The following is a 13,093-nucleotide window of genomic DNA, read 5'->3' on the forward strand; positions in this document are numbered from 1 at the left end:
ACTTTTACTCCTGTTTTATCTTTGTCCTTTTCCATGATTATACTAAAACTAACTGTATTATGGTCACTATCTCCAAAATGGTCATCCACTGTTACTTCATCTATTTGCCCAGCTTCATTACCGAAGACTAAATCTAGAATTGCGCTTTTGTACTCTATGCCTCTATTTACAAAGCCCAGGATCCCCAATTCTTTATTAACTGTCTTTTGTAACTTGTCCTACCACCAAAGATTTGTGCACAAACACCCCAGATCTCTCAGTTCTTGCACCCCCTTTAAAATTGTAACATTTATCTTGTATTGTCTTTCCTCGTCCTTCCTACCAAAATGTATCACCTCACAGTTTTCTGCATTGAATATTATCTGTCATGTGTCATCCTGTTACACCAGCCTATGTCCTCCTGAAGTCTAATACTATTGCCCTCGCTCTTTACTATACTTCCAAGTTAATCTTCACTTCATCGTCAAATTTTGAAATTCTGCCCTTCACCCCCAAGTTCAAGTCATTCATATATATCAAAAACGCCAGTGATCCTTGTCCTGAACCCTGGGGAACACCACTGTACACCTCCCTCCAGTCTGAAAAATAGCCATTCACACAATGCTTGCTTTCTGTCCCTTAGCCAATTTTGTATCCATGTTGATACTGTACCTTTTATCCCATGGGCTTCAATTTTGCTAACAAGCTTAATATGTGATACTTAATCAAATGCCCTTTGAAAGTTTATATATACACACACAACAACTGCACTGCCCACATCCACCCTCTCCAATATCTCATAAAAAACTCAATCGAGTTTGTCGGACACAATTTTCCCTGAACAAATCCATGCTGACACATCTTTATTAATCCATGTTCATCCAATGGCTGTTAATTTTCTCCTGGTTTATTGTTTCTAAAAGCTTCCCCATCACCGACATTAAACTGGCTGTCCTATAATTGCCAGGTTTATCCTCCTGCCAACAAGGGTGTACCATTTGCAATTCTCCAGGCTTCTCGCACCACCCCTGGATCTAAGGAGGATTGGAAGATTGCGGCCAGCATCTCTGCAATTTCTCCCCCTCATGTCCCTCAGCAACCTAGCACATATCCCATCTGGACTTATCTACTTTAAGTAACGCTAGTCTTTCTAGCACTTCCTCTTTATTTTTATCCTATCCAGTATCCGATAACCTCCTTGTTTCCCATAGCTTTAGCAAAGGCCTCTTTCTTGGTAAACAACAATGCAAAGTACTCATTTATTAATTTAGCCGAGCCTTCTTCCTCCACCAATACATCTCCATTTTGGACCCTAATCAGATTCACTGTGCTTCTGACAACCTTTTTACTATTAATATGCCTATAGAAGACTTTTGGATTCCCTTTTACGTTAGCTGCCAATCTATTCTAGTATTATCTCTTTGTCCCTTTTATTTCCTTTTTCACTTCTCCTCTCTACTTTTAAATCCAGCCTTATCAAGCTGACATCTGTCATACACCCCCTTTTTATGCTAAATACGTTTGATTACCTTCCACTGTTTTTCTGTAGGTTTACCTGTTATCAGCTCAGGTCCCATTTAACATGTTCAGTTTCCATCTCATTCCTTCAAAGTAAACCTAATTCAAGTTCAGAACCTTAGTTTGTGCATGATTTTACTTTTTCCTCAAACTTAATGTCAAACTCTATCATGTTATGGTAACTGTTTACAAGATGCTCGTTCATTCTCAGATCTATTAAAACTGGCTCGATACTCACTATTTAATCCAGTATGGAAGATTGCTTTAAAAAGGGGATTAGATTAAATACTATTTCTAGAAGATCAAGAGGGAAAATTAGAGGCATTTTGTCACCATGGGCATGGTGTGCTTTACCACAAGTGGCTATTGAGACAAAAACTATAATATAACTTAAAATGGAAGTGCATACCACCACCTTAAGCATGATGGGCTGAATGGCCTCCTTTTGTGCAGTGTTTCATAGGATCTGTGCATCACTTTGCCGCTAATATTATTGGATTATAATTGTTAGATAATGCATAGGAATATTTCACTCAGTTAATAAAGCTTAAAACACAACTGAAGCACAAGATAGATTTTTGGGAAGACATCAAATAATAAGCTCGTGTGCCAGGAAGGCAGAAAGGAATTGGAGACAGAAAGTGTGTGTCTGTCTGTGTGTGTATGTGTGAGGGGGAGAGAGAGCCAAACAGTTAAAAATAAAAAAAATTAACACATGCTCATTAATGGAGAAAGAAGCAAAAGTGAGAAAGCAATGGACAGCAAAGCAGAGTGATAGAGTAAATGATGCACAGACAAGAAAAGGTAAAAGACTCAAAGAAAAGGGGACATAGAAAGATGGACATGCAGACAAAGGGAAAGCCACAATGAGACACAGAGATCACTGTGGTCTGTCTCTGGCTCCATTTGATTTGAAAAGTAGAGAAAGTTTCTGCTGAACAAAGCTCATGAGGATAACTACCAGCTCAAATAACAGTAACATATTGGTATAACAGGACACAAGAACATGCAGTTCTGTTGAATTGCAGACAACATTGCTAATGCAATCTCTACTAATGTTTTCCATCAAGTTCTTATAAAAATGCATTGTCAAGAATTAAAACCTGAAAATACTTTCACTTTTTTACCACTTGACAAGTTCTGTAATAATCTCTGAAAAACGGACATGCTCTGCTGAATTTATACCACTTTTCTTTAACCAAACAGATCTAACCAAATTTTACCCAGATCATTTTATTGGCAGCCTAAAGTTATATTGCTCCTTTTAGAGGAAAAAAGATACTTACACAATTTGTGACTTTCTTTAAAATAGAGGATTTTAACTTTAACCATTTTAGTGACAAATGTGCACTTTATGAATGTAATTTAATAGAATTGTGATCAACACTTGTCTGTAATCATGCATGTTAACAAAGTCTGTGCAAACCATAAAATGTATAATTTGTTTGCAGAGAACCTTTTTTAAAAAAAATTAACCGCTCCACAATTTCTGAAAAACTGCATGAGCATCTAGGAAGTTAAACCTCAAGTAACAGCCAACAGGATGTTAAGCTTAGGAGAGGTGCGTCTTATCTCAAACCTTTGCTTACAGCAATAAACTGCAAACTGCTGACAAGAAATAGATCACCATGGCCAATAATTCTACGACTTGGGCACTGTGAGTGACTCTGATAATCTTCCTCCCTAAAACATCAGTGCTTCCTGCTGCTGAAAAGGCTACAGATTCCACATTCAGTATGATGTGGTCCCCAGCAGCTGCATACTGATGCTTTTCCATTTTGGTAAACCACATTTTTAAAGTTCACAAGAAAATGTTTGTTTTGTCTGTCAAAGAGGCAGAATCACTTTTTTTTTCTTCTGCTACGCTGCAGACCACAGTTTAACAACCGTCAAAAACCAAGCAAGCTCCTGGCAGTTAGAGGGACCCTCCTCTATCAATAAGGCTTACGCAGATGATTGTAATAGTTTTAATTCATCACAACTCATAAATGCAAGTTTTTCCATATGTCGCAAACAACAAAAGAAAGCTTTTTCATATGTCCAAAGCCATTTTCAGTTCAAATATAAGAGAACTAGAATGCTCATGAATCTACATGGCCTTCCAGGACTGTAGGACTGTTTTGCAACATTAAGCAGAAGAATAGGTGCACTGTGCAGAGTCTAAGTCATTAACAGGGACAAATTGTGGGCTTTTAGTCAGGAATGAAAAGAATATCACACGATTTTTTTTTTTTTAAAACAAAACCTTATCCCCAACTTGGTGTCAAGCATGTCTTTAAACCTGTGTCAATTTGCCTGAGCTTAACAAATGGTTGTTAAATCACAACTGATCGCAGTCTCATCAAGCTGGGCTGGGTCGTGGTGGGTTGATTGGGGGGTGGGGGGGGGGGGGGAAAACGGGAGGGGGGCAGGAAAGGGGAATCAGCTGGGTTTGCTGCTCCCGATCGCTACACAGTAACTCTGTTGAAAACTGTCTTTGTTGTGGACATTGGGCAAAAGAACATGATTGGAATTGTCCTAATGTTTGAGTAATCTTCACACACCTGGGGCTGAATTTTATTCGGGCGCCATGCTCCACAGCAGCGCCCTTTAAACTCAGCGTGGCACCCTGCATTCAGCGGCCACCGAGGAGCCCCCACGATATTGCATGTGGGGGCTCATTTAAATAGTGGGAGTAGAGCGGCCGTCCCCGATGACGTAGATGGGCCGGCTGCCACGTCCCCAGCAACGGCGTCCGGTGCTACCACACAGGCGCCAGCGCCATTTTTAAAGGGCTGTACACCCTTAGCGTAAATTTAAATTTTTAAAGGCAAATTATGAAGAATTATTGCATAAAAATTAGACATAATGGAGGCCCTTTCCCATCCCCCCCATTGTTTTTTAAGGGACATCGGCACAAAATGAAACCTTATTACCAACCCGCACACCCCCCCCCAACCTCTTTACATTTGCCCTTCAGCCCCTTCCCATCATTCCCACCTCCACTTGAAATTGATTTCCCCGCTCCTCCACCCCTCCCGCCCTGAAAATTTCATTACTCCCCGCTCCCCACCAGGTTCACACCCAGATCTCCGTATGGAGTTCTGAAGGCGTGCAGAGCACAAATGGCGGCCGTAATATCGGAGTGGGATGGCCGCCGCCTGCAGGTAAGTTTATTTAAATATTTTAAACGTTCATTTGCAAATTTAGATGAAGGGCCCGCCCCCGTGCAGTGTGGGGTGGGGGGGAAAGGTGGGGGCTGCACCGAGATCCCGCGGCCTCCAGCAATATGCGGCGGGCCCTTCTCGACGCCGCAGGTTGAGGCGGGCCTTTCCCCACAGTATTTTACCCGCCCCACACCGTGACCCGAAGCATCGAGGGGCCGATAAAATTCAGCCCCTACTGCTCAACCTCACATATAAGAAGTGCCACTTGGGTTAGGACCGGCTGCTGCCAGTGGAACTTCAGGAAGTGCATCCTTCAGGGGAGAAGGGAAAGAAACTAGAAAAAAACACATTAAGATTTCAATTTTCAGACCGTCAGATTAATTCATTTAGCAGTGCTGCTGAGGTTACACTGAAACAGCTATAACTCACAATTTAACGGGAAATAGAAGCAAGGGGGAAATAGATAAAAATGAGTACACAAGATAAAGGCCTTCAAATTATGCTGTGAGACAATAGGTATGAACACATATAGGTAAAAGATTTTAACTATTGGGTGGCTGATTAGCTAGTGTACAGGGAGGAGGCCTGGGCCATTTAAAAAAAAAGGACTTCCATTTTTATATCGCCATTCACAATCAGAAAATGTCCCAAACTGCTGTACAGCCAATGAAGTACTTTTTGATGTGTAGTTATTGTTGTAATGTAGGGAAAGCACATTTGCGCACAGCAAGCTCGGCAAGCAGCAATACGATAATGACCAAATAATCTGTTTTTGATGTTGGTTTAGGGATAAATATTGGCTAGGACACTGTGGATAACTCCCGTGCACTTCCTCGAAATAGTACAACATGATCTTTTGCATCTGCCTAAGAGGGCACAGAAGGGTCTCACCTGAAAGGCAGCACCTCCAACAGTGCAGTGCTCCCTCAGTACTACACTGGAGTGTCAGCCTTCATTTTTTTTACTCAAGTCCTGGACTGGGACTCGAACCCACAATCTCCTAACTCAGAGGCAAGAGTGCCACCCACTGAGCCTCAGTAATAGAAACGTAGTTGATTTAAATGAAATTGAAAATCAGACAGTTTCATAACAGTAGCCAATCAGTAACAAAAGTTTTACATTCAAATGGCAAGTTGAAATGATGAATCCTAGTACAGCTTCATTACTGGTGTTTGTAGTCTAAAAATCCACTGTTAATAGTTTTAGCAATTTTTTAAACTGAAATTACAGACATTAATGAAAGTCTGCATAAATCAACAGGTACATTTTCTTCTGTGGGTAAAGGTAAAAAAAAAATGATTTGACCAAGTTATTATAAAGTGATTTCAATTTAGTGAGAAAATATTTCTTTAGCTTCACATGCAGAGGAAAATACTCCCTTATTTCCTCTAACTCAGGTTTTTGAACTTGTGGCTACAATATTGTGGCTGCAATAGATTCCACCTCGTTTTTCCCTTTGATTGTACGCTAATAGCAAGTGTAGCTACCTATTTCCCTCTACACTCTATGAAGAATCATAAAGGAACCAAGCAATTGTATCTAGAAAAAAAAAATCACTGGACAATTATACAGCTGATAGTCCAATGTAATACTTTCTTAGCAAGGCAGCATCAGAGAATGAAACACTGATTTAAGACTAATCATGCAGCCCCTTTATGAAACTTTATTTATTTCATATGCATTCGTAGTATGTAGATCTAAATGAAAACTATTTTCTCAGCTTGAAGCTGTTGCTTCTGCAGTAAATTGAACGTAACATTCATCAGAAATGTCAAACTCATTTCTGATCCAAAATACAAATCAAAATGGTTGAATCTTTCTCGTTTAATATAACATTCATGAGCCTTAATACCTGCAGCACAGCATACAACATCTATTAGATGCATTTTTTTAAACAAATATATCCCTTTAGATCCTACTCCAAAACCACAACAGCAGAAAAGATTCTCTCTATAATACACTGTGATTTGTTTATTTATATATGTGGCACTTATTTGAAATGTTTCTAAAAGAACAATGAAAACATAAATTACATAGAACTCAACCATATTGAATATACACTTATGAGTAAAGGAAGATGTATAATTGACTAATTCAAAGAACAGAGTGAAAAGTTGCAAACTGAGCTGACAGCTTCAGCACTCTGGGTGGGACAAGCCACAGCAAGAGATAGACCAAGATCAACACACTTCTACCAATACCTGCAGTCACGAGCAAACTCAATGGTTGAATTAACAACAATGTGAAAATTTCAGCCAGTCATGACACCATCTGGAAGAGGTGTCTTGCATTCATAATAATTCAAAGTGGCTGCATTATAAAATGGCCCCTTGTTGTAGATTCCCTCACCAGAGGAAATTACTTCTCTATATTTACTCTATCGAATAATTTACCATTTTACACACTGCAATCATATCACCCCTCGGTCTTCTAAACTCAAGGGAATACAAGCTAAGTTTATGCAACTTATCCTCGAACTCGAATCTAAATGACCCCGTATCATTCTGCTGAATCTGCACTATATCCTCTCCAAGGCCAATATATCCTTGCTGAGGTGCAGTAGTATTGAAGATGGAGACTGATCGAGGCAGCATATAGGTAAGTGTTTAAGGAAGAGTAACACTTAGCTTTTAATCCTGTTAACTTACTCAGCACCTTCTTTCCCCGCTGCACCCAATTTCCAATCTCACCAAATTTCCATTTTTAAAATCCTCACTCCGATTACCAGCTCATTCTGCTGTGCTCTCTGCTTGAGGTTTGTTCTCTCAGAGGCATATACCCTGTTTCAGGAAGGAGACTTGCCACCCTTTCCTGGCCTATAGGTGACTCCAATCCTTTACCAATGTGGCTGACTCTTAACTGCCCTCTGAAGTGGTCTAGCAAGTCCTTGGTTGTATCAAGCCACTAACAGTGGTTCAAAAACCACCTTCTCAGGGCAATTGGGTCTGGGCAAACAATGAATGACAGTCTTGCCAGTAACACTCACATCTCGAGAAAGAAGTAAAATCAAAATGCAGGTTGCAATTATAGGCTACTAAAATGTAATCATTGTTGAACCACATCATGCCGAACACATGGGCCACAGATTCTCTTTACTTAAACTAAGAAAAAAAAATGATCAAAGAGTGGAGATTATTCAAACTCTGAAAGAAGATGTACTTATATAGCATTCAAACCTGCACAATAGGGTGTCCCCCACCAGATGCCTTTACAGCTCCACGACTGCCTTCTGTCTCATAATGTGCTCTGTGATGCGATTTAGGTTGCACCTCAATCTCAAGCTCATATGGTCCTGAATGGGATGGCAACTGCCAGTCAAGGGAAGGCAGAGAAGGGCTAAAGGGAGGAGATAGATTAAATTTAGTGATCGTTCAAAACTGCTTTAACCTTGTGTATGTCAAAATACCCTTAAATATTTCACATACAAATGATAAATATTATAGTATGAATATGAGGTACATCATGCAATACATAGCCAGAGGTTCTTCGAATGACACTGGAAATCATTTGTTTTACTGACTTGAGAAACAAGCTACCAGTCACATGTTCAGCTACGCCACATATATAAAACGTACAGTAATTAGGATCACATTAAAATAAATAAAAGTCTATTAAGTATTAAGCAGTTTTAACTATTATAAAGAATCCTCCTATTTCTACAGAGAGTTATCTTTCATTCATGTTGCTATGTTTATTGTACCATGTTGCATTACTAGATAAAGGTAAGGCCCTGTCTCCGCAGTGTACCTCATTTCCTGGAGCCCAGATTATATATGCTCTACACACGGATCGTGTGCTTGCTCTTAATGATCTCTTAGCTCTGTGTCCGAATGTATAGATGTAACGTGAGCTACTTCTTTAAAAGAACTGCAAAACCCCAAACTACTTGAAGACATGCGACAAATGAATCAAAAATTAAGATAAGTTGGTTTCGCATGTGAAATTAAGATGACTATAATCTTATCAAATCTGATACAACCTTATGATGCTACTCTTTGAAAAGGCAGTTCAAAGCTCTTGTGTAAAAACACGACTTAAGATATTTCGGTTACAGATTTTTACCACGTTTAAGATTTGAAAATTATTCCTAGCAAGTTTTTAATGATTTTCCTCTTAAAACTGACTGATTTTACAACCCAAATGATTGTTGTAGGCTTTAGGAAGTGTGGTTCTGTAAGACACTTTCAACTGCTATCAGATGCGTTCTACTTTATATTCTTTTCATTTCTTCTTCAACATGTCATCAAAATATATCAAAATATTTCTGTAACCCAGGTGAACAAAATGCGAAAGATGTGTTAAAAATAAACGTCTATAAATCAATAAAAAAAGCATACAGATGCCTTTTCTAATTATGTCACCTTGAATTTACACGAGAAAGGGCAAACTAATTTTCCTCTAATCTAACCAGTTTCACTTCTTATCAATGAAAATTGAATATTTCCCAGAAAATGTAATTTTTTAAAAGATAAAATGCAAGGTATATGTAGCTTTGGAACGGGCTCGTAATTTGAGAACTGGCAACTTCAATACGGGAGATCGTTTCCATACTCATTCTTCAATTTCTGGTGATCTTTTGGCCAAATTTCATGATTGTCCCAGTTTATTGTTTTCTCAAACAAACATGTAAGCTCTGGAGGGGATGATTTGGAGGGTAAAGAGAAATCTTTTGACACAAGTAGATATCAGAATCGAGGGGATACATTTCCACAATATTTCTTACAATTGGCTGGTGTAACATTGGCAGAAGAGCCCGCAGAAATCCCAGGAAAATGTGTCATAAGCAGCATTTCAACCATTTCTCCCAGGTTTTCCATGTCTCTTCTCCTGGAGTTATAGCAGACAAGCAGGAGAACCCTAGCAGAAATACATTACCTAAATGTCTATGAGAGAACTGGTACCTAATGGATATACTCTAGAATCCACAAGGAAACAGGAGGGAAAATAATCTGTGATAGTTACAATAATTTTGTTAGTGAATGAGCTTATGATCTCTGATTTTCTGATTATTTTTTGCTAAGGAAGCCTGTATTTTTTTTAAAATAATGTTGAGCAACTTTTCTTAGTAATTCAGCCTACGTTGGAGACTAACCTTAAACTTAGAGCCAGGCCAATCAGGAAGCACTTCCTTACATAAAGGATGGTGGAAATCTGGAACTCTCGCACTTCAAAAAAAACTGCTGAGGCTGGCGGTCAACTGAAAATTTCAAAACTGAGATTGATAGATCATTTTCTTGGGCAAAGGTATTAAAGGCAACAGAACCAGGAAGAGTCAATAGATTTAAGATACAGAACAGTGACAATCGAAGTGAATGGCGAAACAGGCTCGAGGGGCTGAATGGCCTACTTCTGTTCCCATGTTTTTCAGACACCCCCAGCATCATTATGCTCAGTAATGGTTCAGTGCCACAATCCATGTTATAATTTGTTATAGGCGGAAAAACAGCAATATCAATTTCACCTCAGAAAATAAGAAACTGAATGGGGTAGAAGAGCATCTAGAGATAAAGGTGAACAAATTGTAAAAAACAATATCGCAGGTCAGCAATGTAACAAAACGCTAACAGAGCTCTACGAATTTATCTCTAGGGGTACTGAATTCAAAAGTAGTGAAGTTATGATAAACTTGTATAGGACCCTGGTCAGGCTGCACATAGAGTACTGAGCACAGGTCTGATCACCATATTATAAAAAGGATATAGAAGCAGTGAGAAAGTGCAAAAGGATTTACAAGGATGGTAACAGAACTGAGAGATTACTGCTGTTGGGAAGATCGAATACATTGAGGCCTTTTCCTTTCAAAAAGAGAAGACTTAGAGGAAACCTGACAGAGGTCTTTAAAATTATGGGCTGGATATTGTATTCACCCCGCCTGCAGAACATGGCGGCCGTTCCCCAAAGGATTTGCGTTGACGCGATTACGCAGCGAGTGGTCATTTTCCGTATTCACGGCAGCCCCCCCCCCCAAATCATGTGACAGGGGCAGCCTCGGCAACGCCATTCATAGCATCACCTATTAAAGGAGCAGGTGTTGACATCATTTTTAAAAGGCTGCCAGCCCCGCAAGCAGTTCACCGTAACGCAGAGTTCACCCCTTCCCTCTCCCATATCCAACAGAGTGCAGAGTTCACCCCTCCCCCCTTTACTCAACAGAGTGTAGAGTTCACCTCTCCCCCTTTACTCAACAGAGTGCAGAATTCACCCCTCCCCCCTTTATTCAACAGAGTGCAGAATTCACCCCTCCCCCCTTTACTCAACAGAGTGTGGGGTTCACTCCTTCCCCCCCTTGGTGGTGCCAGCTTTCCCTGGACAGGAAAGTGAAGACGCGTGAGTGCCTCTCATCTTTCTGAGGATCGGGAACTGAAGGTAAGATCATTGTGGTTTATATTTTAAATGATGCAAATATGTTATTTAGAATTAGAATTAGAACATTACAGTGCAGTACAGGCCCTTCGGCCCTCGATGTTGCGCCGACCATCTGACCTACACTATTCCATTTTCATCCATATGTCTATCCAATGACCACTTAAATGCCCTTAAAGTTGGCGAGTCTACTATTGTTGCAGGCAGGGCGTTCCACGCCCCTACTACTCTCTGCGTAAAGAAACTACCTCTGACATCTGTCCTATATCTTTCACCCCTCAACTTAAAGCTATGTCCCCTCGTGTTTGCCATCATCATCCGAGGAAAAAGACTCTCACTATCCACCCTATCTGACCCTCTGATTATCTTGTATGTCTCTATTAAGTCACCTCTCCTCCTCCTTCTCTCTAACGAAAACAACCCCAAGTCCCTCAGCCTTTCCTCGTAAGACCTTCCCTCCATACCAGGCAACATCCTAGTAAATCTCCTCTGCACCCTTTCCAAAGCTTCCACATCCTTCCTATAATGCGGTGACCAGAACTGCACGCAATACTCAAGGTGCGGCCTCACCAGAGTTTTGTACAGCTGCATCATGACCTCGTGTCTCCGAAACTCGATCCCCCTACTAATAAAAGCTAACACACCATATGCCTTCTTAACAGCCCTATTAACCTGGGTAGCAACTTTCAGGGATTTATGTACCTGGACACCAAGATCTCTCTGCTCATCTACACTACCAAGAATCTTCCCATTAGCCCAGTACTCTGCATTGCTGTTACTCCTTCCAAAGTGAATCACCTCACACTTCTCCGCATTAAACTCCATTTGCCATCTCTCAGCCCAGCTCTGCAGCCTATCTATGTCCCTCTGTACCCTACAACACCCTTCGACACTATCCACAACTCCACCGACCTTCGTGTCATCCGCAAATTTACTAACCCACCCTTCTACACCCTCATCCAGGTCATTTATAAAAATGACAAACAGCAGTGGCCCCAAAACAGAACCTTGCGGTACACCACTAGTAACTAAACTCCCTTTTAAATATGCTAAACCGGGTCCCGTCCCAAAGCAGCGGAGGGGCCTCCACGGAGTTTCCCCGCCACTGGGAAGATCGGGCCTGTTAATCCCGACGTCGGGTTCTGTGGCAGCTGCTGCCACCCCAATTTTCCAGCCCCCACCATCCCCCACCCTGGCCACGGAACCCGACATCGAGCTGAGAACAAAATCCAGCCCTATGAGTGGGTTGGACAGGGTAGATGTGGCGAGGATGTTTACATTTGTTGGCGAATCCAAAAGTAGGGACCATAAATACAAGACAGTTTCTAATAGGGAACTGAAGAGAAATTTATTTACTGAGAGAGTGGTTAGAATGAGGAACACAGGACCTAGTTGAAACAAATAACTTAGATGCTCTCAAAAGTAAACTGGACAAGTATATGAGAGAAAAGGGAACAGAACGATCTGCTGAAAGGCTGAGATGAGATAGACAGAATTGGAGGAGGCTTATGTGGAGCATGAGCACCATCACAGACTAGTTGGGCTAAATGGCCTGTTTCTGTGCTGGATATTCTATGTAATATTGTACATGAGAAGGTCATCCAGCTTATCAAGTCCACTCTTTAACATGACTTAGCTCACTGAATCAGTACTGAGCATAATGATACTGGGTAGTGGTAAGTTCAATGCAGGACAAATTCCTTCACTAAAAAAGTTACTCAATATTTTTCTTTGTAATTAAAAAAAGGATTTATAGGTTTGCTTCTCAGAAAGTAAGCAGGAAATAGGAGCACTTTAACTCATTTTGATCACAGAATTATTTACAAAACAATAAGTTCAATATTTCAAAGGAATCCCCAATGAACAGTTGAACACAGGAAGAACTGAAGTTATTAGCCTGGATTTTGCAGTAAAACTAATGGTGAGACTGTCAGCCCTCACTGTATTTAAGGAGTAAATTGGACATCAATTTCCAGCATCTACACAGGCGCAGTTAAACTGCTCCTCCTGAAGGTGTGTTATACTGGTATCTCATCTAGAGACTCGCTGTTGAAACACATGAAATGCCATGAAGTTGCTGGACTTAC

General features: G+C 40.5%; 1 protein-coding gene across 6 annotated transcripts in view; it reads right to left on the reverse strand.

The window, feature by feature from the left end:
* Positions 1-13,093, reverse strand: part of nfatc1 (nuclear factor of activated T cells 1) — a 262,217-nt gene that overhangs the window by 229,141 nt on the left and 19,983 nt on the right. For all 6 annotated transcript variants that reach the window (XM_068032472.1, XM_068032470.1, XM_068032471.1 and 3 more), the window contains one exon: positions 7,820-7,979. In XM_068032472.1, coding sequence (XP_067888573.1) covers positions 7,820-7,979 — 160 coding nt within the window. The remainder of the gene's footprint in view (positions 1-7,819; positions 7,980-13,093) is intronic.

The sequence above is a fragment of the Heterodontus francisci genome, chromosome 5, assembly GCF_036365525.1.
Source record: "Heterodontus francisci isolate sHetFra1 chromosome 5, sHetFra1.hap1, whole genome shotgun sequence".
Taxonomy (NCBI): domain Eukaryota; kingdom Metazoa; phylum Chordata; class Chondrichthyes; order Heterodontiformes; family Heterodontidae; genus Heterodontus; species Heterodontus francisci.